At 39.7% G+C, this 26,617-nt stretch overlaps 1 protein-coding gene across 3 annotated transcripts in view; it reads left to right on the top strand.

Annotated features, from left to right (window-relative positions):
- LOC103140618 (RAS guanyl-releasing protein 2) overlaps positions 1-26,617 on the top strand; it is a 60,526-nt gene that overhangs the window by 10,431 nt on the left and 23,478 nt on the right. For all 3 annotated transcript variants that reach the window (XM_007555850.2, XM_007555851.2, XM_007555852.2), the window contains exons 2-9: positions 7,986-8,119; positions 8,231-8,333; positions 8,515-8,571; positions 10,090-10,221; positions 10,600-10,750; positions 12,078-12,251; positions 18,366-18,482; positions 18,845-19,126. In XM_007555850.2, coding sequence (XP_007555912.1) covers positions 8,038-8,119; positions 8,231-8,333; positions 8,515-8,571; positions 10,090-10,221; positions 10,600-10,750; positions 12,078-12,251; positions 18,366-18,482; positions 18,845-19,126 — 1,098 coding nt within the window. In that variant the 5' untranslated portion in view covers positions 7,986-8,037. The remainder of the gene's footprint in view (positions 1-7,985; positions 8,120-8,230; positions 8,334-8,514; positions 8,572-10,089; positions 10,222-10,599; positions 10,751-12,077; positions 12,252-18,365; positions 18,483-18,844; positions 19,127-26,617) is intronic.

A 26,617-nucleotide genomic window follows, 5' to 3' on the forward strand; every position in this document is an offset into this window, starting at 1 on the left:
CTTCATAAAAAATGCTAAGAACCTAGCAAGGTCATTTGATCCATTTACTCACAAGCAATGCTTTCGTTTCTGTTATTGTTTGTGCTGGGTTTATATCCAATTTCTGAGTATTAATAAACCACATCACACCCTCACATTTGGAAGACCAGGAATATTACCAGGAGTATGACTCATTTAAGATCTTATTTATACACATCTGCTATTTGGCTCAAAACCATTATTCACAAAAGCATATGTCAGTGTTGGTAAAACCTAACACCAGGGAGAGAAATCAAAACGAATTCATTAATGACTGCATGGAGGCTGTACTTTGTTCAGGGGATGTACAAGTGTGGAAATAAGCTCATTATGGAAAAACCAATACCAAGACAGATAGAATCGTTTGCGTGTTTGTGACTGTCATGTCATTAGTCAGAGCTGGAGTTTTGTTCTTCACACAGTAATGGAATGATTTATACTCTCTTGCCTTTTTTTAATATCAAACTTCTACGTTGCAGTTTGCTATTAGGACAGGACAATAACTTCCAAAAGTATTTCTTCAACATTTTGATGTTTTATCACACTACAGCCACAGACTTCAAAGGGTTTAATTGAGACTTGATTTGGCAGGCTACTACAAAGTGGAGCATAACTGAAGTAATGATACCCCTAAATCAAATGTGGTGCAACCAGTTGACCTCAGAACAAACCTAACTGATAATTAGGGTACATTTATTTGGAACACAAGGGGAGCGATAATCAGAGATGCAGCTGAACAGCCCATGGTAACTGTGGAGGAACTGCAGAAATTCACAGGAATCTACTAAGAGGACAACCGTTGTCCATGTCTTTGTTGAAGAGCGGCAAGAAGGAAATCATAAAAATGTTGCATTTGAAGTTTTCCACATGACCTGCATGGGGAGAGAGCAAACATGAGGAAGAAGCTACTGTGTTCAAATGAGGTCAAATTAGAACCTATTAGCATTACATAATTGTTTTTGCATATTACTCTGAAAATACCATTCTCATAATGTCTAATGGTAGTGGCAGCATCAAGCTGCAGGGATGCTTTTCTTCAGCACTGACAAGAAGCTGGTCAGAGTTTTTGGGAAGGTGGATGGTGCCAAATACATGACAATCCTGGAAGGAATCCTGCTAGAGCTCGACTGTCGATGTGTTAGAATGGCCCAGTCAAAGTTCAGACCTAAATCCAACTGAAAAATTGCATCCACAGATGTAAAAATGGCCAACTATTTCCCTCTCTAAATGGGTAAAGCAGCATAGTTATTGACCTACTGTAAATAGCTGCAGACTTAATAGCAGCAGGAGGCGGTTCTGTCTGCAGCTGAAAACCAAGCTACACCTGACCAATGTACAGTTGGTGTATCACCTTCTGCTGGTGTATCATACAAACAAGAGTAAAGCCTTGTAAAATGATATAAAAATGTGAAACACTGAACTCGTTTGAATACTTTTAAAAGCCCATGGGTTTTTAAATGATTAAATAAATAGAAGAATAGGAATGCACTGATATGCATATATGGGCCGATATCGATATTTGGAGTTAGGGCTGATATTTACAGATATTGTATAAATTTCTCCACCATTATGACACTGTTAAATAAAAACAACAACCACAATGACAATATTGCTTCTCACCTTCAGTTGAATACCTCACAATCCTGTCACATCACTGTCACTGTCACATGACTAAACATCGACTGCCCCCTGTGCCTGTTGAAACACAGCAACAAGATGGAACTAAACATCGATTGTTAATATCGGCCCAATTTTACTTAATTTTACTTACCAATGTGTTAAAAAATGACTGATATTGGCTGATACCGATGTCAATGCCCTAATTGAATGAAAACATGGGATGCATTGCAATATAATAAAAGACAGTTTGGTGTAATATGATTCAATGCAAAAAACCATAGCAAAGTGATACAATACGGATTGATTAAAAATAAAAGATTAAACAAAATAACACATCACCGTATAACATAGAAGATATGAGATATAGGCAGAGGGAATATGTCGCAAAACAATACAGCACGTTATGGCACAGTTTGATGTGATGCAGCCAATATGTTGATGTATCGCGCATAGCTTTTAAAAAAAATCTAAGCAAACAATTGTGAGCAGCAAATAACTGTATCTGGAAAACAGATGGTAGAAGTCACAGGTTTCTGCATGATGAAAGTAGACAGAAGAACCGAAAGAGTTCCTCTGAAACAGCCGAAATGACAAAGGCTACGGTCAGAGTGTATCTGTCTGTGTCCAGCCAGAGGATGTGACATTTTCATTGTCCAGTGAGGCAGCAGTGTGCTGTGGATTGACCAGGCAGCCATCCCCGCTGCGCCCCATCCCACCCCTTAATCTGCCTGATCGATGGCCCTGGGCTGCTGTCACCAGGCAACCGTGGATGACACCAAAGCCCCTCGTCGCCTGCTCCACCTTCACTCGCTCTTTTTGTGGAAACAAAAGCAAAATTACAGAACATAAAAAGGGGAAAAACTGTCAAAGAATAAGTCAGAGTAAAGCCTCCTGAGAACTTTGGGAGAATTGTTCTCCTGGTTGTGATAAAGCGCTGCTGTCAGTTCGGTGATGGATGATGTTCTTGCACGGAACGGCGAGATGGCATCATCACCACGACGGGCACAGGCTGTGCCGCCGTGTCAGACTGCTTCCGATAAAAGCAGCCTTGGTCCCTGTGTGTCTGCACTATCACAGCTATTGAGAGAAGAGTCCTACGCTTCAAATGCTTCCACAGCCACGAGAACACGCTGTTCTGAAGTCGGCTCATTTCGTCACTGAAGTGCCCTAACCTTTCAGATCTAGATTTCCCCGCATCGTTAATGATGATTATGGCTGAGCACACATCACTTTCCTCCGTCTCTGTTCAGACAGCGCTGTCAGTTACACAATGCTGCCTTCTGACCAGATTTCCTCAGTTTAGCTTTAAAATGTTTTTATTTCATGATGGGGGGAGGAATCCATCCAAACCAATTAGGAACTACTAGTGCTGGGTATCAATTTGGAATTCCCAAATCGATTCGATTCACGATTCACTTCGATTGATTTTCAATTCAGTTTGATTTTCGAGTCAGTTAAGGTTATCATGTAGTATCAGCTTTACTTGGATATGGAAGACAGAACTAAAGCTTCAAATAGTAGACACTAACTGAGTAGTAGAAACACCAGTACTTACATGAAGAATCGAACCTGATGCCGTCAATTTAATCATGTGCTTTTTATTTAACATGACCTTACCAATACAAAAATGCAATAATTTAAATATTTTTAAGCCACCAAAACTTCACCTATAAAATTCAGTATATGGCACTTCTTTTGTAATGTGTGGACAAACAATAATGGCCTCAAAATCAGCCAATCAGCCAGTCTAGAAATGATGGTTTGCTTCCACATTATTTCACCATTCGACTCTTATTATCCAGTTCACTGCTGACTTCCTGTTTAGTATATCCAAAAATATTTCCAGATATCTGCCTTCAAGTTTGTTGGCTGAACTGTTGATGCTTCCACCATTTTGTTTTGTTTTGCTACTCATGGTAGTCGCCGTATTGTTGCCAGTTTGTTTCATTTGTTTTACATTGGTTGCTGTACTCCCAATTGCACTGAGTGAACAAATTAGAGTTGTGTTGTTTTAACATGTTTGACCAAGCTTGTGAATCCATTGGCGTATGCAATTCTAGTTCTGAAAGTGAAAGTTTTGCAGTTGCCTATTCAAAGTCTGAACTGAGATGCTGTGGGAGGAACTTAAAGGTTCCATTAATCAGCTAAATTAAAACAATTCTTCACAGCAGATTCCTCCATGGTGATGTAAAAGATTCAGTGACGTTTTGTTTGATGGCACTTGTTGAGGTTTAAATATTGTCACGTAGAGCCGGGTTGGTCTGGAAAGCTGTTTTCCTGTAATAAATACAATGTTCAATTAAAAATAGAAGAAGCCCTGAATTTGTTCAGTACTGGTAAGATTAGATCTTGGAGCTCAGATAATGGTTGGCTAACACAGCCGGTGGTATTTTTATTGTGAGGTTTCATTCTTCAGTGGAGCACAGCTCTATAGCTCAAACATGCTTCCTGTGGGCAGCTCTTGTTTCTAGTTTCTAGTTTTCTTACAGTGTAATCTTTTCTGTAACTGGGTACAAAATCACACATCTGCAGCTGACTAGTTTAGCTCTCTGTTTTTATCATAACAGTGGTTTCCGTCGTCTCTCTCTCCCTTTGATGAGCGTGATGCAGAGACGCTGAAGCTTTCAGGTCACACTTCCCTCTTTTTCTCTGTTTTCTCCTCCGAGCGTCCCCGCACACACGAGCGCGGCCGTGGCAGCTTGCGGAGGCCTGTAATTGAGCGTGTCCACCCACCGTGTTGCGGCAGAGGCAGCGCAGTGAAAGGCTTCATTGTGTCAGGCACAATTGATGTGTACACACACTTATCACACCCTTCTCACGCTCACCAAGCCTCGCCGTCGACAGGCCGTCCGTTAAGAGCTGCGGCCGCAGGGGCGTGGTGTTGGTGGTTTTGTTGCTAAACTTTGCCACTTTACAGAAAACGAGTCCAAGGGGGTTTCTCTCATGTTGGTCTGTGCCAGTGGACAGTGATGTAATCTGCATCAAAGACAGGACAACAGCCGAGATAATTTGGAAGTGAATTTTACTCCGACAAGCATTTTGAGTCAATATAATCGAATTGAGAACAAAAAATGCAGCAGGCATTTCTTTTTTTAGGCATGTTGGTAAGACTATGATATCAGTTAAGTTCCACGTCCGCAGACTGAATGTTGGTTTCCTGCTGATTGTGCTGTGGTTTTCTATCAGCCTTGCACATAGCTTGTCATGTCTGTATCCAAAGTTCAGTCATAAAGTCAGTCAACTTGTGTAAGCACATATTCATTTGTACATTTTTGTAGCTGTATTCTTTCATTTGGAACAGTGGATATCGTTAGCCTCTTATATCGGCTGACCAGCAAAGCCACAATCCTTTAGAGCTACTATCCTCCAGCCTTGAGATGCATACCTTCCAACATGCCTGAATCAAATGAATGTCTCGATACAAGACCTCTGCAGAGCTGAAGGACAACTGATGAGGGAATTCAGAGATCTGATTCAGGTGTGTTGAAGCACAATTCCCTCTGACTGGTCTTTGGCATTCATGGCCTAGATTAAGCCATGCTGTACTTCAGAAGTACAGCATGTTTAAATCCTCCTCAATATTGAATGACGAAATTTCTTGTTGGCATTTTAGAATCTAACTCTCCTTAATATTGCTGACCACCACGTTTCCACTGGCATTTTGACCTTTTGACATTGTTGACTACCTCCAAGTCTTTGCGGTTGCAAGGCCTCCTTGCCAAGTCCACTCCCAGAAAGCTGTCATCTTGCAACTTTTGAAAGCATCGTTATTTGTGACAAGCACAAGACATGCTAGTTTGTAATGTACTTTTGTCACGCAAACACCTACATTACGTCAAACTGGCAAGTCACGTTTCTCGTCACTAGTGTGACATAATGTCAGGTGTTGGGTTTAACCCTTTCTGCCTAGTGAGAGTCCAACTGGAGGTGGAAACATCCTGAAATCGTTGGACCATGAAACAGCGTACCGAACCCCAGCAACCTGTGCTGTACTGCTCAGTGGAAATGATGATGGTCTCTAACAAACCTCAGGGGCCAGAATCAGAATAGCCAGCACAACTGACATAAATTACACACAGCTGGATTGTACTGTTATGTCCATTGGTTTGAAGAAGTTTTATTTTGAGTCATCAAGGTGAAGTGAAATGAATATTGAATACAATGTACATGTCAGATTTTATTTCGAAAACAGTTTTATGTACTGCTTTATCACATTGGGTGCATTCACACCAGGCCTGATTAGTCCACTTAAAGTGAACTGTAATTCATTTGGGAGGGTGTGACATCACAATCAAACTCTGATGCAGACCAAAAAAGCAAACTCTGTCCTCCTACAAACCTAGACTGGAGTGAGCTAAAAAAGGAGGAAGCAGACTAGATTGCAGGGGATTCTGGGTAAATACAACCAAAACAACTAGTGGGAGAAATGGTTTGAAGTTTTCTGACAGAGATGAAAATGAAATCCTGTAACTGTCAAAATCTGATGCTACTCCATTTCTGTTTTGCATTTCCTGAAGAAGGAATTTGCGCTCAGTGTCTTCTTAAGAGGTTTTCATGTTGCTTCCTTCAGTGGTTCTTGGTACAGCGCCACCAAAGGCAAGGGGTGGAGGATCAGGCTTTTCAAGGAGTTTGGCTCAACTGACACAGTCCAGTTTAAAAGCAAAGCAAAACACCTGAAAATGTAACAAATGTTACAGTTTTGGTCCCCAATGGATACGAGTCTACCAGACTATCAGGTGTGAAAACTCCCCTAAATTCCCAAAATAAATTGAAGAATTGTGTGTCTGAGTGTGTGAGAGTGTTTGTGTTAGGGGACAGAATGTCAAAAAGCTCAAGGCAGTGTGCTCTGTGGTTAAACAGTTACCCAGATTACAGTTGACACAAATAGACATCAGTCAAGATGAGCGAAGATAAAATGGTATGAGAAGTGAGGTAATGCACTGCTTCCCCAGTGCGTGGTTTAGCTACGCTGTAAGGCAGAACAATTATTTAACCTTTTCACAGAGATGATTATCTGCTATGTGCTTGGTGCAATGCGTGTAAGAGTGATTAGCTTTCCTGAAGGGCCATCCACAGCCTGGCCTCCCTCAGTGTCAGGCTCTCTGTGGGTCCGCCAGTGTTTCCTTCTCCACGATCCTCCGCAGTGGCAGGGAAAAAACCCAAGCTCATGTTGCCTGAGTCACAGAGGCATGTTCATAAATTGTCTTCTAATCATCTTATGCTTGACAACATTTTTATGTCAACAGAAAAGATTACTAATATAAACACTGCATTTTAATGTATTTTATGCATTTTATTTAGAAAGCTTAAAAATATGCTGGTATTTTAAAGGGGCGATGATACGTCTTGATTGTGGAACTGCATGGAAGGATGGTTTAGACTGTTGCCTCATATCAAAATATCTCATTCAGAATGAATGCATATGCGTAATGTGGTTATGTAAAAAGATTCATTGGCTATTTATTAAAGCCGCTCAATCTATTTACTGTAATCATAATTGCATTATCACTGTGTGGAATATTTCAGAATTGAATTGAACCACAGTCACAGCGGACCGTTTGAGAGCAGTGGTTGGTAGGCTGAGACAAGTTGATGATCTATTCATCACCTTCACAGCCCACACCTGATCTAGCAGGTTGGAGTTCAGGGAGACGAGTAAGGATGTCTTCATGATGAAAAAGAAAATCTAGGTTGACTACAATCAGCATGATCTTTAAATTAAACACTTTGTGTAATGTAATATGCATAATGTAACCTATAACTTTTATTTAAAACAAAACAAAAATGAATCAAATTCTTATTCTCCTGAAATGCTATGATGAATTGACTGTTGCAGTTGTCATGATATAACATTTATTGACCATTATTGTCATTTTCATACATCGTTTCAAGCAAAAACGCAGAGTAAGCACTTCTTAAGTAGGCGATGTTTGTATTGGCTCATAATCCGTGTCACTGTCGACATGGACTAAAAGTTAGGATTCATCGATTGATCAGTCGTGGTTTCTGTAATTTTGGCAGATCGGTTGATACTTGCATGTGAAGCTGCTCTTATCTATCATCACAAAGGCATGAAAATCAGCCACTGTCCCCTTTTTGCTCTGTTTGGACACTGAAGTAAAGCTTTTCAACCTTCAAACACAGCATCGTCTGCCACACGTCAGCTCATGTTCAGAAGCAACTAAATCATTTAAAATGCAAAGTTAGCAAGACATTTACGCCCGTTTTTAAACTCCTCACAGGAAGTGGAACTATTCCAGTCACAGCTGATGTAAAGGTGTTTTCCGGTTGTGTTGACTTCAGACGGTCTGAGTCTTTTGCTCACTTTCTGATCCTTCTCCTTTCAGTGAGCACCACAAGATTCCAACCAGACTGGAGGAAGCGAGGTGAGCACAGAGAATGGAGGGAACCATGGAGTCCATTCTATCAGAGCAGTCTGCCACGGTGGATGAGCTGGTGGAGGCCTGCATCCAAGCCTTCGGTTCGTCATTCACCTCATCAGAAAAAAAATTACTCATGTGGCTTTTATTGGCAGTAAGTACAGGCTGTTGGTAGCTGGCACATTCTGACTAAACCTGATTTGTTTTTCAAGATGAGAAAGGCACTTTGAAGGACGCTTCCCTGGTCCGCATGTTCCTCATGATGCATCCCTGGTACATCCCTTCCACCGACATGGCCAGGAAGCTTGTGCTTCAGTATCCTTTGACATCTGCGTACATTTAATGTTTTCCCTTCTGGTGTCTGCCTACAAACACACAGAGCTGTTAATTGCAAACCTCATTTTAGGATTTAAACATACGTTCAACTAAAAGCCTTAGTTTCTTCTGTCCTTGTGTATTTAACCCGAAACAGATTTTTACATCTTAACTTAACAAGATCCCGAGAGGAGAGCTGCACCGAGGAACGTCGAACGAGAATATGCCACCTTGTCAAGTAATGATCTCTCCTCTCTCTCTGATAATGATCTCATGTTGTCTTTTTTTTTGTCTCGTCTGTCAAAGCTGTCATCGTTTACTTTCTTCTCATGCTCGTTCTTTAATTAGCCTCCTCGTTCTCATTTTTGCCTCACAGTGTTTCACATATTCACACCCTTTGAACTTTTACACATTTTGTCATGTTACAAGTATAAACATTGATGCGTTCTAGAGCAATTTTATAAAAGACAAGCTGAACGGTGGATGGATTTTATTGAAGATCAGCTCAAATATTCTAAATCTGATTAGAGATTAAGGGTCCAATCTCCAATCACAGAACTTATAAATTTCTAATCTACTGATATCTCTTTTTTTTTTTTTGCAGATTCTGATTTCTGTGTAAGAAGTATTAAAACTAAATATTCATTTTTTTCTGTTTTCTGCTCTCTGGATGCACTGAGTATTGGTCAATAGAATCAATAAGTAATATTTGGGAAACTTTAGAGGGAGTAAAAAAGACTAACTGAAACAGCACTCCACACATTTCAGATTTTTATTTGTACATTTATTATTTTTTTTACAGTTGTGAGCACATTTCCACCAATCCCCTAATTCGCTAATAGCAGAGCTAATTTGTTGTTTGGTGCTTTTGCTAACTTTGAAAATGCTTAGCACACTTAGCTTCCCCTAAATGATTTTTTCTGCAGAAATTCTAAAGCACTATTAGACATCTGTGTTGAGGTTTTTGGTAACGACTGTTAACAATTTTTAAAGTAGTTAGACATTTATATTCTGCTTATGCTGCACTTCTGTTTCCTTTTCTCACATTTTCTCAGATTTTTTGCTTCCAAAGCATAAAATGTACAGGAATAAAATAAAACACAGACCATAGAGAAGATGATATAAACACAATATCTGAGGATATTATCGAAAGTGTAAACTATAATGTCAAAATTTAATTGGTGCATGAGGGTTGTGGTCTTTCAAAGGCAGATATAAGTTGAATTGAAGTTAGCGCATTTTAGCATTAACTTCCACTGAATGCCGTGTTGTTTCTTTGCTTTAGTATTTGCTTCCAGTAAATACTGTATTAGCACGTTTTAGCATCCTTTAAATGCAGGGTTGTTCTATCACTTTAGCATTAGCATCCACTAAATATCATGTTTGTGTAATGTTTTAGTATTAGCTACCACTTATGTTAGCGTAGTGCTTTAGCATTAGCACAATTAACTTCTCAGTAATAAGTGACAGCCCAGCTCTGTTTTTATCATGTTTCTTCCAGTTGACAATTTTCACACTAAACTGTGGTTTTAATGTGAAAAATGGATTGTGAACACTTTCACAACACACTCCATGTTAAATTTAACATGGAGCGCCTCTTGCACTGCATCGAACTTTTCTATTTTCACCTAGCAGCAAAAGTAACGATCCAGAAAAATAGATTTATGAAACATTTCAAGCTGCACAAACTCAGACTATTTTCAGCGTCCAGTACAGCTTCATCCGTCTGCTGTTCTTCCTGCGGCCTTTCTTCCAGGTACTGGATCTCTGAGTTCCCTGCTGAGTTCAATCTGAACCCCGAGCTGGAGGAGCAGATCAAAGACTTTAAAGACCTCCTGACCACCGAAGGCAACGAGAGACAGAGTCAGCTCATCGACCTGGACAGCGTGTGAGTGAGCTGGCTGCTAAGTGCTGCATATCGTTGGCAGTGGGGCTGGGAGTCTGTCTCCACAGGTGTCAGCATTGTGTTTAATTGACATTGCTGAACCGTGAAGGGTCAGCGGCTTGTTTCGGTTCTTTAACGATAAACTCAAGTATGAATCCATTTTAACCTCCATTTAAAGAGATGTAGCTGATTTTTGATTTTTGGAGGTTAAAAAAACAAACCAAATTCTCCAATTAAAGCTGGATCTCTGTGGCTTTCTGAGGGAGCCGGTAATATCACATTTTCCAGTGGCTGTAAACCTGGGTCCCCATGACTTTTATGACGCTGTTTAAAAATAACATCTATAAAGAAAAATAATCTGTTCCGTGTCTCTGCTCACAGGCCGTCGTATAAATGGAAGCGGCAGGTGACTCAGCGTGTCCCATCTGTGTCTAAAAAGAGGAAAATGTCTCTGCTGTTCGACCACCTTGATTCATCTGAGCTGGCAGAGCACCTGACCTTCCTGGAGTACAAATCCTTCTGCAAGATTCTGGTTAGTGCTTCAGAGTCAACTTGTTCACAGCTCTTAAATCAGTGCCACAGGTTAACCGTGGTTGGTTGCTAAGCAATAAAGACTGATGTCAGCTTTCATAGCGCGGTGTGTATTTTTAGTTAATTTTAGAGAACGTTGATTTTTTATTAATTTTTTATTTTTTGGTTGTATTTCTGGAAGACAAGAGGAGATGAGATGCTTACTTATAGAAACCGTAATAAAATCATATCTCTTCATAGAAAGTCACATTGGAAACAAATTCAGTTCCAACCAATCAGATTCATTTCAATGCAGTCCAGTTCTTAACAGTGCAGAGAATAAGTATATGCTCCCTTAATGATTTCTTTTGCTTTTTTAAATCACATTTTAATATATAAGATCATAAACAAAGATATCATGTGTAAATACAAAACAAAAAACTATCCGAATCAACCAAACCAGCCCTACCTGAAAGCATATTTGACCCCCTTGAGTTTGAATATTGTGAAAAAGGGAAATATTAGAAAAGCATGATGTCACACCCTAATCAGATAATTAACTCAAAACACCTGCAAAGGTTTATTGAGGCTTTAAATATTCTCTCATTCTAAGAAACGCAATTAATATCTCAGATAAATAAGTTTCTTCACGCAACGAGTCATTAAAAAATATCGTCATCAAACGTCATCATTCTCCTGCTACTTCCTGTCGTCTTCTTCTTCGTGGTTTGCACCATTGGCAACATCCGGTTGTTGATAATGTGACTCTTGAGATGTGTAAAAAGTGTTTCCGTTGTAGTTTTGTGAAATAAACCAAAAACACCTTTTCCTAGTACTAAAACTTTTTATTGGAAAACAATTTTTTTCCCCCCGAAATTTCCTGCAAGTTACATATAAGCAATCTTATTTTAAAATATGTCAAATTGTGCAATTGTATAGTGGATGGAAACACAGCTGTTGAGCAGAAGCCACAGAACGTTACTACTGGAAAAGCTGGCTGTTGACAGAATTCTGTATCCAAGCATATTTATAGAAAGTTAAGTGGAAGGAAAAAGTGTGGTTAGAAAATGTGCTCAAAGGACAGTCATTTGAACATTCTCATGCAAAATATTTTTATAACACACATATCAGTTATGCTGTGTTTGACATCATTTGGTTTTGCTTTGCTTCATCATTCTGTTAATTTCACACATCAAATAATTTTGGATCATAACTTTTGGTGCCAAGTTGTATCATTTACTACGATACGAAATTTTAATCATCAAATCATCATTTCCAATATGACAACTGCTGTTTGGATCTCTCCTTGCAGTGGAACATTTTCAGTGACATCCTGCCTCTTTGCTTAGTTTCAGGACTACCACAGCTTCGTGATGCACGGCTGCACGGTGGACAACCCCATCCTGGAGCGCTTCATCACGCTCTTCAACAGCGTCTCCCAGTGGATCCAGCTCATGGTGCTCAGCAAGCCCACCGCCCAGCAGAGAGCAGCTGTCGTCTCCCATTTCATCAGGGTGGCGCAGGTTAGTCCCCCCCCCGTCCCCCCTGGCACGCTGGCGATCTGCTTCCAGGAAGTTACGTGGAGGGTTGCGTCGCCCGGAGCCACGGCAAAGCAAAAACTTGTTTGGAAAACGTGAAACAGAGCTGAGGCGCGCACCAATAAGCCTCTGATTTCCCACCGGATAGCATCAGTTCTGAAAAAAACAAAACAAAAAAAACCCTGTAATAAATCTATCAAAAAAAAAAAAAAAAAAACGTAATAAATCTATCTAAGTGTTTAAACATCTCCTCTGAGAGCACCGTAGTACAGGAGGAAAAACCTTGTATCTTGTAGATTAAAGATTCGCTGGCTCGTGTGATGGAGCGCATTTACCTAATTGCATTTAAATTTGCCTCAAGTAAATAAAATTACTTTTAGAAAAAGATGATTAAATGTTTTTTTCTTCTCCCCCCAAAAGTCTGATAAAAGTATGTGCAGGAAAACAACATATTGTGGATGAGGCGCCAGGTCTGTGTTTCCTCCTGCTGCTAACTGCATACATTTGATCTGAAGCAGGACATAATTTTGCTCTAACAAAACAAAAATAATTAGATGATTTTTGCTAATGTTTCATACCGACTGAACAATTATCTACTCCTTTATTAGAAAAGAAATTGCTCTGTTGGTGAAGATTCAAATGTGTGAGACATTTGAATCTTCATATTACCATTTATTTTTAATTCAGTCTTGCTCTTACCACAACCCTGCTCCTCCAGAGGAACCCAACACCAGGGAGTTTCCCAGCATGCCGTTCTCTGTAGGAGCCAGTAGGCATTTGCATATTGAGGTTAGGCGGCATCCATCTCATAACACCAGTAATCCTTCTAGAATAATACAGGAGCAGAGAGGAATGGCATGTTTTTTTGATTACTGCATGAACAAAAACAAAAGAAAAGGATTTATTCAAAAATGAAATTACATAAGATATAAATACTTTTTAATGCATTGTGAGCTAAAACTAAAACCAAAGTGGAGTTGTTTGAGCTTAATGACCTGCAAGACATTTGGAGGAAAAACAGGGAAGCTTTTACCACCGCAAATGTAAGCTATGGAAGCTATGATGCGGGGATTTTTTTTTGTATAGATATATATATATATATATATATAGGATATACATATACAAAAAAATGTAATAACATATTCTCAGTTTTCTGGCTTTTAGCAAATAGAAATAATTTTGGTGATTTGAACTGACCTGAAACTAGAGAAGTTTGATCTGATTTAAGTTCACACACAGAGAAATAAATTCAAACTTCTGGTTTCAATTGTACAAGTCTTGTCACAGATTTTCAATTAGCTCTAGGCTGGATTTGACTAGGCCATTCTCACATATGAACATCTGTTCAGGATTTCTCATTTGGACTGGAGATAAATTTTTTGTAAAATTCAAAATTTTTAGGTTTTTTGTCGCCTTTGTCCTGTTGGAGCACCAGAAGCCAAGACATGCCAGTCCAAAGCAACAGTTTATTTTTTTCTAATTGCCTTTAGGTTCAGCTGCTATTCACCTGTTTTATGGCTTGTTTTTGTGTAATTTGGTTGTTGGGTGGGTGACAGATCAATTTTATCGATAGAATTGTCTGTTTATGAAGTTTAGATTCTTGGGACGAGTGATGTCAGCTCACCTGGGCCCGCCATCTTGTTTTAGAAGAATATTCCATAGCTTGTCTTTAGTTGAACTTTGAACTCTGGTCGACTCTTAGGAGGATTGACTGAAACAAAAACCAGTTTTTCCTCATGTATAGTTTATTTTTTTAGAAAAGAAAAGAAGGAAGAGAAAACAAATGCTTGAAATGTCATTTGGTATTTAAAAAATATGAGATTTTATTTTTAAACTGTAAACATCGCGTTCACACATTTCACACGTTAACTTCTTGCTCAAAAACCACCCGGATAGCAAATTGTAAACTTTGGTCATCCTTATTGATTCCCACCCTCATTGACTCATTTATTCAGGTTTGCTAAAATGTTCCTCCATCCCTGATCCTAAAACAATCCCAAATCCCAATAAAAGCCTCATTTGTGGCTGACCAGATTTTCCTCTCACTGAAGAAATCTCTCTGTAAGTGGCATCCTGGGTTTTACTGTAATTGCTTTCATTTCTGCTTGATCTGATCATTTGCTGCAGTGTGCCAGATGGGTTGTAATTTTTTCCCCCCCTCTCTTTTGTGACAATCTTCTTCATCTCCACTGTGAAGATGAAACCTCGGTGAAGCAGAGAAAGCGCAGATGTATTTCCATCTTAATAGGCTGCAGCGCGCCGAGGACGCGTCGTTACTTACCGACAGCGGGGCTTGTGGATTGTTTCCGTCGTTATGAAAGCTCTCCACTCCGCTCTGCTCTCTGGGTTTGATCTCCTCTGTATCTACAGAACAGACAGCAGTCAGCCGTGGTTTATTCCGCTGGCTCTCGGCGGGGTTCCTTACGTCTCTCTGTCAGAACACATCGCGGCCTACCTAGGGCTCTTGTCGAGGGAGTCCAGCAGAGCACTCCTTAGTGTTTCAGTCACATTGATTATGAGTCGGCCGTCTTGTTTCTGGTGTTTTTATGAAGCTGTGTCTCTGCGGGGCAGAGAGAGGACAGATGCTGGTATTGACCAGAGCTGCTGGAGAGACAGAAACTATTTTCTGCTCATCACGGGTGACATTTTCTTTACTCTGACCTTTCGGAGAGCAAAGGAGTTTGACTGCTCAATCCGCCGCCGTGGTTCAGAGAAGAGCTGGAATTGGTTTTGGTGACATTTTGTTCTGGTGGCATCGCGCTGGCCCACGTCGGTTTTGATGGACTTTTCTCTCCAGGATTAGTTGGAATAACTTTGATCTGCTGACTCCTCATCACCAGTCGTCATTAAAAGAGCACGGCAGCTGGAGCCGAGCTTAGCTTTCAGTAGAACACTTTCAGTACGCCGCTTTACGTTTTAGCATGCCGACATGCCACAGGATTAAAATGTCCCAACAAGACCTGTGAAGTACCACAATGTTCGATTTCTCCTTTTATTAGATTGATGAATTATATTTATGAACTGTATTTCTTTTAAAATTGCCCATGCTAATATTATCTAATTGTACAACTTGTTATAGGAGACCTAGGATTTATTTTAGTACATGTTAAAGGTTTTATTGGCTCTTGTGGACCTTATTTGATAGAGGGTAATGAGAGAGGGGGGAAGACATGCGGCAAAGGTCACCAGGCCAGGACTTGAACCTGCGACAGCCACATTGAGGACTAAGGCCTCCATATGTGGGTTGTGCTTAACCCCTGTGCCACCACAGCACCTGTTTTAGTTTATTTTCTTTTGGACATGCTATACTTGTATAACATTTGGAGAAAAGCTTACTACAGACAATGTACATGTATTCCTCTGCTTAGCTGCAAAGCTCAAAGTATTTGAGGTCTGAAAGAACTGCAACTTTTTAGTTATTTGGACCATTTCTCATTTTCTGCAAATAAATACTAAATGTTTGCTTGGAATTTCAGAGACATGTTGTCTGTAGTTCGTAGAATAAAAGAACAATGTTCATTTTACTCACACATATAATTACAAAAAATAAAATCAGAGAAACTGATCATTTTCAGTGGTCTCTTAATTTTTTCCAGAGCTGTTTATAAAAACATATTTTACTTCAAAATTAAGCTGCCATCTGTCTCAGTAAAATACACATAAATTTGTGATTCTAACACGTTTCAAAAATGTGAAAAACCTCAGATAAAATGTATCATTTTGTAAAACCCGGTAGCAGCTGTAGCTTATCAATCTGTCTATCAAGTTGTCCTGCCAAGTCCTTTCAGGAGAAGGTGGTGCGGGTTTAAATTGATTTATTAAGAAATTACCCATCCAGCTCAGACACACAGCAGAACATGAATCCGTTTTAGTGAATGCCTCTCCTCTGTGTGCTAAAGTTGCGCTAACTCTTAATGAACAGCCCTCTGCGGGGCTTCACGCTGCCCTTCATCCTGCTGGCATCTCACTGGAAATCAATGGGGTGGCTGCTGCGTGGGAGGCCTGCCGCAGGGGAGCATTTGATCCAGCTCACACACCCTCAGGGATCGATCCGCCGAGCGGCGCCCAGGCAGAGCGCCTGTTCTATCTGGATCCAACGGGAGGGCCGTGGAAACGGACGCACAGTGAAGCAGAGCGGGGCGAGGAGCAGGGCGGAGCGGGGCGAGGAGCAGGGTGAGGAGCGGGGCGGAGCGGGGCGAGGTGTCGTCTTTATCAACAAAGGCAGAAGGGCAAATTCCCACAGAGGATTAAGAGAAATAAATTGGACAGCAAGTGGACTAATGATGCTGGTTTGCAATGAAGAAGGAGAATATGAGGAATTGGAGATGTGCTCCCCATAGGAGGCTGTAATGGGACACAACCAGTGCATGTTGGGGGAAGCTGCAGAAATGTCAAGAGCTCTAAGGCTGCTGTCTGTGCTGCCTCTGAATGCATTGAGCTTCAGTTTTATCACTGCGTGCGCATGACTCATTTTCACAAAAACATAGTTGAGACCTTCGCACAGGAAAAAACAGAACATGGGATAATCCTTTATGCATCGACATTAATTCTTACTTACTCTTTTTATCCCCCACACAGAAAATCCAAAACACAAGTTATTAAAACAAGAGCTCAGAAATTGAATCGATGTAGTTTTAGTTTTCAAAAGCCTCAGCCAGCAGTGTGGCCAAGAACTGACTGACCTGAGTTGACATGCACAAGCTGCAGAAGGAGAATTAGCAGTGAGCGTCAGTAGTAACCAAATAGCTGCTTTGCATCTGCGTGAGAATATTTACAAGTTTAACTGAAGAACTGCTTTAGCCTAGAGAAAGGCAACAATTGACTTAAATGTACAGGAGGTTTGTAAAGACTGTGAAACTTTTAATCAGTGCTAATCACCTCACACTTTCACCAGTCAATAGCTGGTTTAGGTTAACTATAGAATTGTGCAAATTGTTGAAAGGGAAAATAAATCTGCTTAATAGAAACACGCCAATTAAAAAAAAAATAATAAAAAGTTTTTGTGCTCGAATGATGTATTCTTTTTTTTTTCATATCAAAATTGGTTTATTTTGCAAAACTGCAATGAAAACACTGACATCACATGAGTTGCTACTGGTGCAAACCATGAATGAAAAAACAGCAGGAAGTAGTTGGAGGATTATAACGTAGCTTGTGTTTTTAATTACATAATTTTAATTATGTTTATTATTTAGTGGAAATACCATAATTATGAAATTGTGTTGTTTTTTTTATGTTAGTGGAATATTTTGCACACATTTGTAATGGAAACACATCTAATGATGGTTATGTGTCATGTTTGTTTTCTGTTGTTGGTGCCATATTTTCCTTGATATTTCATTACATTACATTATATTTAGGGATGGGTGATATTTCGGTACTAACATCTGTATGGGCCAATATTAGTCATTTTTTTTAACATATCAGTATTGGTTCAATTAATAAAACTGATACTAAAAAGTGACATTTATTTCCATCTTGATATCATTTGCTTAGGGAGAGCGAGCGGAGGAAGATGACCATGTGGTATTTGTGGTTTGTTTCAGCCATAGTTAATGACTTAGTTATAATATTTAGCAAAATTTGAGACAAAAAAAAAAAAATCGGTATCAGTCAATTGACATCAGGCCACAAAACTGCAAGTGGTGCATCCCTAAATATTTTTATATGCTTTATGAAAAAAACCACAAATAAGCAAATTTTCTGTAGATAATTTGGAGTTAAATTCACTAGAATACTCCACAGAAGCAGTGTGATAAGTGAACTGCAAATAGGCAAGTGTTCATCTACAAATGTGACCCAGTTAGGCAAGTTGTGTCAGGAAGAAAAGACCAGAATTCCAGCAAACTGTTGTTACAAGCTCTGTGAAGATGCTGATATTTGAATTAAGTCATACATTTTAAAAGTAAATTTAACCCTTAAGAAAGTAACAAAGTTCCTGTCATTCAGCAAACGGTAATAACTTTGGTAACCTTCTTAAAATGGGGAAAAAAGTTTTGTCTGATGTCTGATTTTGTCCCCACACAGTCCAAAAAGGCTGTTTTTAATGCAGCTTAAATAAACATGTAGTTTTATCTGTTCTTCTCTTCTTCATGACAGAAGCTGCTTCAGCTGCAGAACTTCAACACCCTGATGGCGGTGGTGGGCGGCCTCAGCAACAGCTCCATCTCCCGTCTCAAAGACACCCAGAGCCACATCAGCGCCGAGACCAACAAGGTGCAGCAGCGACCCCTGCCCTCTACGCCGTCGCCCAGCTCTATTTCTGGTGTTCGCTTTCGGACACCAGTCCGCAGTGGTCAGCGTGTCGGTCCACTTAGCTAGACATTGAATCTTGATTCGACAGCCCACCTCTCTTCTGTGAGAGTTGCAGAGCTGCTTGTCGTTGCCCATTACTCCCACGCTGTGTCTTTTTAGAACTATGAATTTGAGCCACATGACTAGAGAGTTGATCAGAACAGTTTGGTGGATGTACAGTTTCTACTCTTACATAAGTCCATCTGGAGTAACAGTTTTGCTAAACATTTGGGAGTCTCATGAACCAGACTCTAAAAGTCAACCCTTCCTTTGCTCACCTGCAGGTTTTTAACAACCTCATCGAACTGGTGACGTCATGCGGAAACTACAGCCAGTACCGCAAACGCTTCTCCGAGTGCTCGGGCTTCCGCTTCCCCATCCTCGGCGTGCACCTGAAGGACCTGATAGCCGTGCACGTGGCGTTGCCGGACTGGGCCGACAAGGAGAAGACGCGCGTGAACCTGGCCAAAACCCAGCAGCTTTACGCCATCCTGCAGGAGCTGACCCTGATCCAGACCACTCCGCCGAACATCGAGTCCAACACCGACCTGCTCAACCTGCTCACCGTGAGTTCGGGGGCTCTGGGTACAACCTGTAGAAATATAAGTTCGAGTGCTAACAACAGAACCATTCTCAAAGGAGCAGTCAGACTAGACAGAATGGAAGGACGCTGTGAATGACAAAACACGCCAATGTGACAGGCGTCCAGTTCGTGACGCCCATTCTGGCAGCCGCTCTGTTGTAGCCAGATGGGACAAATCTGTGCACGAACTCAGATGAGAGAGAGTGAATGAAAATAGTCGGAACACAAACTTTTTAGCAATAAGTCATCTCAAGGGTAGAAGAAGTTTTATGTATATAGCAGTAGGATCAGAACCACCGGAGAACACGATGCAGAGGTTGGTAAAGGCTGAGGGTGTAGCCAGGCGAAGGCTGCCAGGCGTACAGTTTTTTGTTATCAAGCAACCCTGAACTCATGGAGCAAAGACTGCAACAGATGGACTGAGAAGTGTAAACGAACAAGGGTTAATCGGTTCAGTATTTAATTACTGGTTAATTCACAAACCAAAGAGATGGTAAAACCAAGAACCAATTAACACGTTTACAGATTTATTCTTCTTTACACTAAAATGTTTCAGATTGTCATCCAAATTTTAATATTACACAAAAACAACTTTAGGAAACACAGAATTAAGTTTTGAAATGACGATTTATGACAGAAAAAAGTCATCCACACCAATGTGTGAAAATAGAGTTACCTGTTCTATGCAGAATTATTTGAATCTGAGCACACTAATGTCATCCCACAACATTTTCATTGGATTTTGTCCCAGACTTTGACAAGGCCACCTCAAAAATATTTTGTATATTTACCAACCCCGCCTGTGGTGGCGCAACCAGGGATGTGGTTTGTGAAATTTAACCAAGGAGTGGAGATAATTTTTTATAAGAATGCACCAATATAAAAATGTGGTCCACTATCAATATCTGATATTAACAATTCTGATATTTATTTACTCTAGTGTATTATATACATTACGTATTCCCTAAAGTTTCAACAGAAAAAAAAACCCACACCATCAACATGGCTTCTCTGCTTTATTTAAGCATCTCCATTATCACTGTCACATGACCCAACAAAAACCTTATATGGTCCCCCCCCCACCTCCCTGTACCCCTCCCTGGAGCACAAATGGTAGCAACATGAAATTAAATAAATTCTGTGTTGTTTTTTTTATCGGCCCAGTTTTACTTATCAAACCGATACTGGTATGTTAAAAGAAATGACTAATATCGGTCAATATCAACTTTAATTCCTGGATCATGTTCTGCATAGAGGAGGTGGTGGAGATACAGTTGAAACAAGTAACACTGCTCACAAGGAAATATATCATGACATGAAAGCAAAGTCTGGCAAATATTAAATCGATGCCCACTCCTTTGAGTCAGCTTAAAGAAGAAAGTGTTGCCTGTCAGCATGTTTGAGATAAACATTACTGGTTTTCTGGAGTATTTGATTTCTTGGGTGTTTTCCTTTTCTAACATTTGTTCTTCCTACAGAAGAAGACCAAGTGAAATGCTATTAGGATGTAAAGGAGAAACATTCCTCAGGACATAATTACGTTACGCTACTTTTCCTTCCTGTCTGAACTTCCTCGCTGCTTCTGTTCCACTCAGTGTTGAACAGTAAAACTCTCAGACTGCAAATGTCAACAAGGTGGAAAGAAAAGTCTCATACAGGTTACAGTTTAAAGCCGTGCTTGTAGATGTGACGGCTCCTTCTAGATCCCTTCTTGTATTTACCAAATGCTCACCAAACGATATAGAAGTCACCCCATTCCTCTGTCTAAGCTGGTGCTGAGCTGTTTTTGTGAATATAATTTCTTTTGAAAACTGAAACCCTGAAAGTAGAGCGATAAAATATATAGTTAATAAAATAACTGCATTGAAAGGTTTTATCAAAACACTGTTTTTTTTAATGAAAAATCCAGTTTCTAATATACCATCTGTTTCAGTACAAAAATGGGAGAAAAATTTTTAAAAAGGCATTATAAATAACTGATGAGATTTTATACCTAAAAGATACATAATCTGAACAGCATTGTGGATCACAAACATACAAGTAAAATATGACACTCAACAAGCAATAATACTGGTGTGCAAAACCCATTTGTGGTTTGCAAGAGTGCAAATGTGTTTGAGCACAAACACAAAATAATTAAAATCAAGTTTTCAGGCAATCTCCTCTCTGTCATGTATTAAAGTGTAAATAACAGTCAGACCACGTTATTAAATGTTTTAAGATGGCCACCAACGTTTAGGGATTCTACACTGCCATTCAAAATGTCTTCACATTTTTTTATGTTACAACCGTAAATGTTTATTTTAATGGGATTTCTGATGCCAATTGATAAAAATCTGAAATCAGTGACAAGCATTTGTCCACAGATCTCTTGAGTCTGATTGGATGGATTGTCTGTGTGGAGATATATATATATATATATATATATATATTTAAATAATTGTCAAAATTCTCATTTGGATTTACATTTGGACTCCACTCAGCTCTAAGGTGGTTATAACGGTTTTCTAACCCTTTTTCAGAACCTACTTCACCATTGATCTAATCGTCTCAAGTCGCCCTGAAAACGCGTCATCAGAAAATTGTCAGTCACCGATTGACCAACAGGTGGAGTGTCAGGTTGAGTCACCATACCAATGCCATTGACGGCTGCTTGCGGTCCTCAATGGCCAACAATGTTGTGATAAGATTAAAACACTGTTGCCACTTTATGACAAGCCCACCCACACTGACATGGCAGTCCACTGTAAAAGAAAACGATCTGAACCGAGACTAGCCAAGTGGAGCTGAGTTGAATCGTTACATTTCTGAAAAGGTGGCTTCTAAAGACAGGTGTTTGCAACAGATTTCATTTCGGGGTATGAGAGTAAAGGGGGGCAATTATCAGTGAACTTCAGACTTTACAGTGGACTACCACCCAGTCGCTGGTCAGTATTGGTGGGGTTCTGAGTGGAACATTGTATGTTGGCGCTTTTCCTTGGCTCTGATTGGCTGTCCCCCAAAGAGCAAGTAAAATATGACACTCAACTAGCAGCTCCAACGCTGGAGATGTTAGCTTCTGCTGTAGTTCAAAGATTTGCTCTGTGCATATTAATCCATTTTGTGGTATACTTTATGTTTGAACAATTAAAATAAGCAGGTAGAAACATCTTTAGAGGGGCTTCCAAGTATTCATGAGTTTTAGGGGTCCTTAACAACCTCCCCCCCATCGCCTCCCCCAGCCGGGGATCCACTGTTCCTTACTTCCTTCTACAATTACATGCTACTGTGTGCTGCTCTACCACATAAAATCTCTACAAAACACATTGAAGGTTGTGGTGGAGACAAAATGTGAAAAACTTAAACTGAATTACTTTTGCAAAGAGCTGTATTTACTACTTCCCATGTATGAGACCAATTTTCAGATTTGGCCCTCCCTGCAGACCAGCATGAAAGCATCGGGTTTCTGTTTTAGCACCACCGCTTTACTGCTTCTGTGTTTGTGTTTCATTATTTTTGGCAGATGTTTCCTGAATGTGGGAAGGGAAGCTTAAACAATCCCAAGAGATCAATTACTCAGCCTGGCTGCCAGTGTTGATGTGAGATAGCTGCTGGAATTTGGTTTATTTATACAGCACCCACTGACAACAGAAGTCACCTCGCCGTCCTTTTCATGGGCTTTAGATCTGAGCCGGACGTCAGGAAAGTTTACAGGACGGGGTCAATACTCAATTATCTTTTGTCAGTAGTGAGTGGAGTTGATGTGTGTTGAGTCCTGCTCGGCTTGCAATGATAAGATGGAGAGAAAGTCAATAAAATAACTCAAAACCCTGCAGTCTCTCTCTGCATCAAAACATCGGAGACCGCGCAGGTTTAACTGCTTTAACGTATGCAGATGCAGGGTCTTCCAAAATATTTCTCACTCTGGACGTCTTGTGTCTTTTCAAAGTAGCGCATGACTGTAGCCTATTTAAAAATTTAAATGTAACAAGTTTGGCATGCACTCTTTCAGCAACCCTTTCGATTTATTACCACTGAATTCCAAGAAAAACAAATGACTTCATTAGTCACCTGCTTATTAGCCAGGGTACCATGTGTATAATTAACAGGAAAATCACAATTTTATCACAGTCAAGAGCAACACTTTTAAGGAAAGTACATAATAGAATCCCCTGGGCGACAGTCTTTCTAAATGTTCCAATCAACCTGCACATCAATGCCAACTGCATGAAGCACAATTGGCATTTAGTTCATCTGCTTATTGTTCAGACTTAAAATACACTGAACTCAAATGAAACAACAGCACTCTAACACAGTTCACTCTGGCTAACTAATAATTCTGTAACATCATCAAAATCATAATTTTGTACAACCATGACCATTTATAGACAAGCAGGCATCAAAGCATGGAAGAATGCTTTGATGTTTGTTCTAATTCATCAAAATGATCAGTTTAGCTTTTTTATAGTGGAATAATAAAGTTACTTGCAGGATTTAGGAATGGCTAAAGTCCGTAAATACTTGAGACTCCCTCTAAAAGAGCTCCTGACTGTAGTTCAGACAGTAAATATACGTTAAAATGCTTTAAAAGTAGAAACTGTCTTATCAGTAGCACAGAACCTAACACTTACAGTCTTTCTTATTTCTGCTCTTAGGGGCTGCAGCCAATCAGCAGCAAGGAAATAAATGGCGCTCCTGGATTAACTGCTATGCCAACATTAGTTAGCAGCGTCTCAAGTTGAATTGCGGCTAGGTTTTTCAGCTAAGCTGCTTTTCTTTGGAATAGCTTTAAAAAATAGGCAAATTTGTAATTGTAAAAAAAATTTTAAAAAAAATCAGTGAATACTGAACTAGGAATCAGTGTGGTCCACGATAAATGTCAGCAGTATTATTAGAAGCAGTACTAGATGTGCTATTTTTTTGGATTATTACATTACTCAGTACTGCCCTCAGAATGTGAATTAAATGGCATCTGTAGGGGATTTTACAAACAGAATAAGCTTTTTTCTAAGTTAGCTTTATGATATTTAAATCTGAGAGTGGTTTTTACCTGGATTACCTTCACTTTTATTGTGTTTACCATATTGACGTTATACCTGAAGCCCTAAAAACTTGAGTGTTGTTGTTGTGGTTGACGTGTTGAGTGTTATGAGACCCTCCTTAATAACACTGGTGGTCCAGTAAATCTGAAGTGTAGATAACCGGTCAACAAGCTAACGTACTTATCGTTAGCAGCTAGGCAGCTGGTAGCAGCCAAGTGAGAAGTCTAATCTTGTAGTTCCCTCTCTGCCCAATACCTTTGATGTAAAATGCATACATTTAAATTTATCAAGAAGGTTTTTAAAAGATTTTTGAAAGGTTGGGTAAAGTTAACTGACACTAAACTAGAAGGGGGAAAACAAAACCAATATATGAGCTATAGAGAACAGTGACCCATAGAACGTGTCAGATTGTCATCACAATCTAATGCTATGGTGTAATATCTTCAGATAACCCACAGCTATATCTGACCTACATTTAAAACAGCAGAGGAAAACCAACGGTACAGATCACCATGGAGACACCATCCCCACGTTAAAGACGAGCCTCTTTTAGCAAACTTTTTTGTCACAAACCGTCGGAGCTGCTTCTGGCCATTTTGGTAAGAGTGTTCAGAAACGAAGCAGGATGACAGGATGTGCGGTGAGGTTTTCACATCAGCACTAATAAAATCTGAATCAGAAGTTTCCTCATCCTATTCAGAAATTCAACTTACCACAGGACAATTAGTACATCGAGCTAGCTGCCTAGTCAAAGTTCTGACAAACCAAACTATTGTATGCACGTAATTTAAATAAAATAACTTGGATTTTATAATTGAATAACTCCTTCTTAACCTTTACTCTGAGGAAGAACAAAATGTGGTAAAAAAAAAAAAAAGAGAACTAAACCAGGAAAAAGAACTTTTGTCCTTCCTGGTGAACCAGTCTGCCTCAGTAAAACACAGGAAACACCCTGACAATGAGTCAACAGCTCAGCGCAGAACAACTGTGGGGCCAGTGGTGGAAACGTATGTGTGACTTTTAATTTGTAACCTTGCCCAGAAATAAATGCGGCTGTTGCTGTAGTAACGTAGTGCGAGGGCGCAGAGGGGCGCTGCTGTTAAACAAGGTTCTGCTTAACACTTCCCACTGTGAACAGGTGAGCCGTCTTTGTGTACAAGACACCCGCCGATCCAGTGGATATTTTTCATTTTGGACAGAACAATGCGTCTCGCTGTGATAAATGCCCAGGTCCAGCTCTGCCTCGCAGAGAGCAACAAAAGAGCTGCAAAGGTGGCAACGAACACAAACTGAACTTATTCGATTTAGTCTGCCTCGGATTTGTAAACATCTGTTTGGATTTCGTTTGCTGCTCTCTTAGACCTTTGGTAAAAGTAACTTCTTGAGCTGCTGCCTCCAGCTGCCATTTGTCTGCTAACAAGGCCAGTTCAGGTGACACCATGTGACCTGAGACTGACCCTCAAATGATGAATGACGGCTTGCAGCTGGTGCTTCCGTGGAAGAATGGAGATCGGAGAGTATAAACTGAAGAAAAACGGCTATTAAAAAAACAAACAAAAGTTCAGGAAAAAGAGAGACACAAACTCAAGTTTGAAGGCTGGGAGTCACATTTAATCCCAGAAACAAGTCATGTGATTTATTTTCAATTTTCTGGCCTTTTGACAGAATATCAAAAATTAAATATCAAAGGTGATATTTAATTTTAAACTTCAGTTACTTAAATTACGACTCTTCTCAGAAACAGGCACATTTGCTCCTACGGACAAAAATTCTTCAATTCCAACTTTAACCTTTATTAAGATTTCATTTAAGATAAGAGCCTAAAAAATGTAAATGTCCACAAGATGGCACAAATTGGGTTTCTTACACACCCAATTCATGGTGTGTAAGAAAAGTTCTCTCCATGTCAAGAATTACTGTCAGTGTCAAATGTCAGTGTTGAGTAATTATTGAAGTGTTTAACTGCCAGAGCCAGATAATAAATACAACAGTATTTTTATAAAACCAGAAACTTTCTCACTATAGCAAGATATAAAACTCATTCTAACAAGTTTTATTTGTTGTTATAACAATTCAAAAATATTTTATTTATCCCAAAGGGATATTAAGTGTTCTCATCATAACTCATATCATCTAAGTATCTTAGATAATGAAATGGAAAAGAAGGATCTCCGGTAGCAGTCAGTCTTATATCAGATCTGAAAAGGCCTCTGACTGAACACTGTTGCTGTATGACAGATCGTCATGGTAACAGACCAATCTTTGGGCAGCAGAGACATTTCACAAAAATTTGTTTCATTTCTCGTTTTAACGACAAATCAAACACTTCCATAAATTAAACACTTCCATAAATAATAGTGTGTAAAGAAAAATATATGTGTGAAAGGGAAATTATATGTACTTATGTATGTTTTTTTTTTAATGAAAGACAGTGGACTTCTGTAAACATATTG

This window comes from Poecilia formosa, unplaced genomic scaffold (assembly GCF_000485575.1).
Source record: "Poecilia formosa unplaced genomic scaffold, Poecilia_formosa-5.1.2 Scaffold73, whole genome shotgun sequence".
In the NCBI taxonomy this organism is placed as follows: domain Eukaryota; kingdom Metazoa; phylum Chordata; class Actinopteri; order Cyprinodontiformes; family Poeciliidae; genus Poecilia; species Poecilia formosa.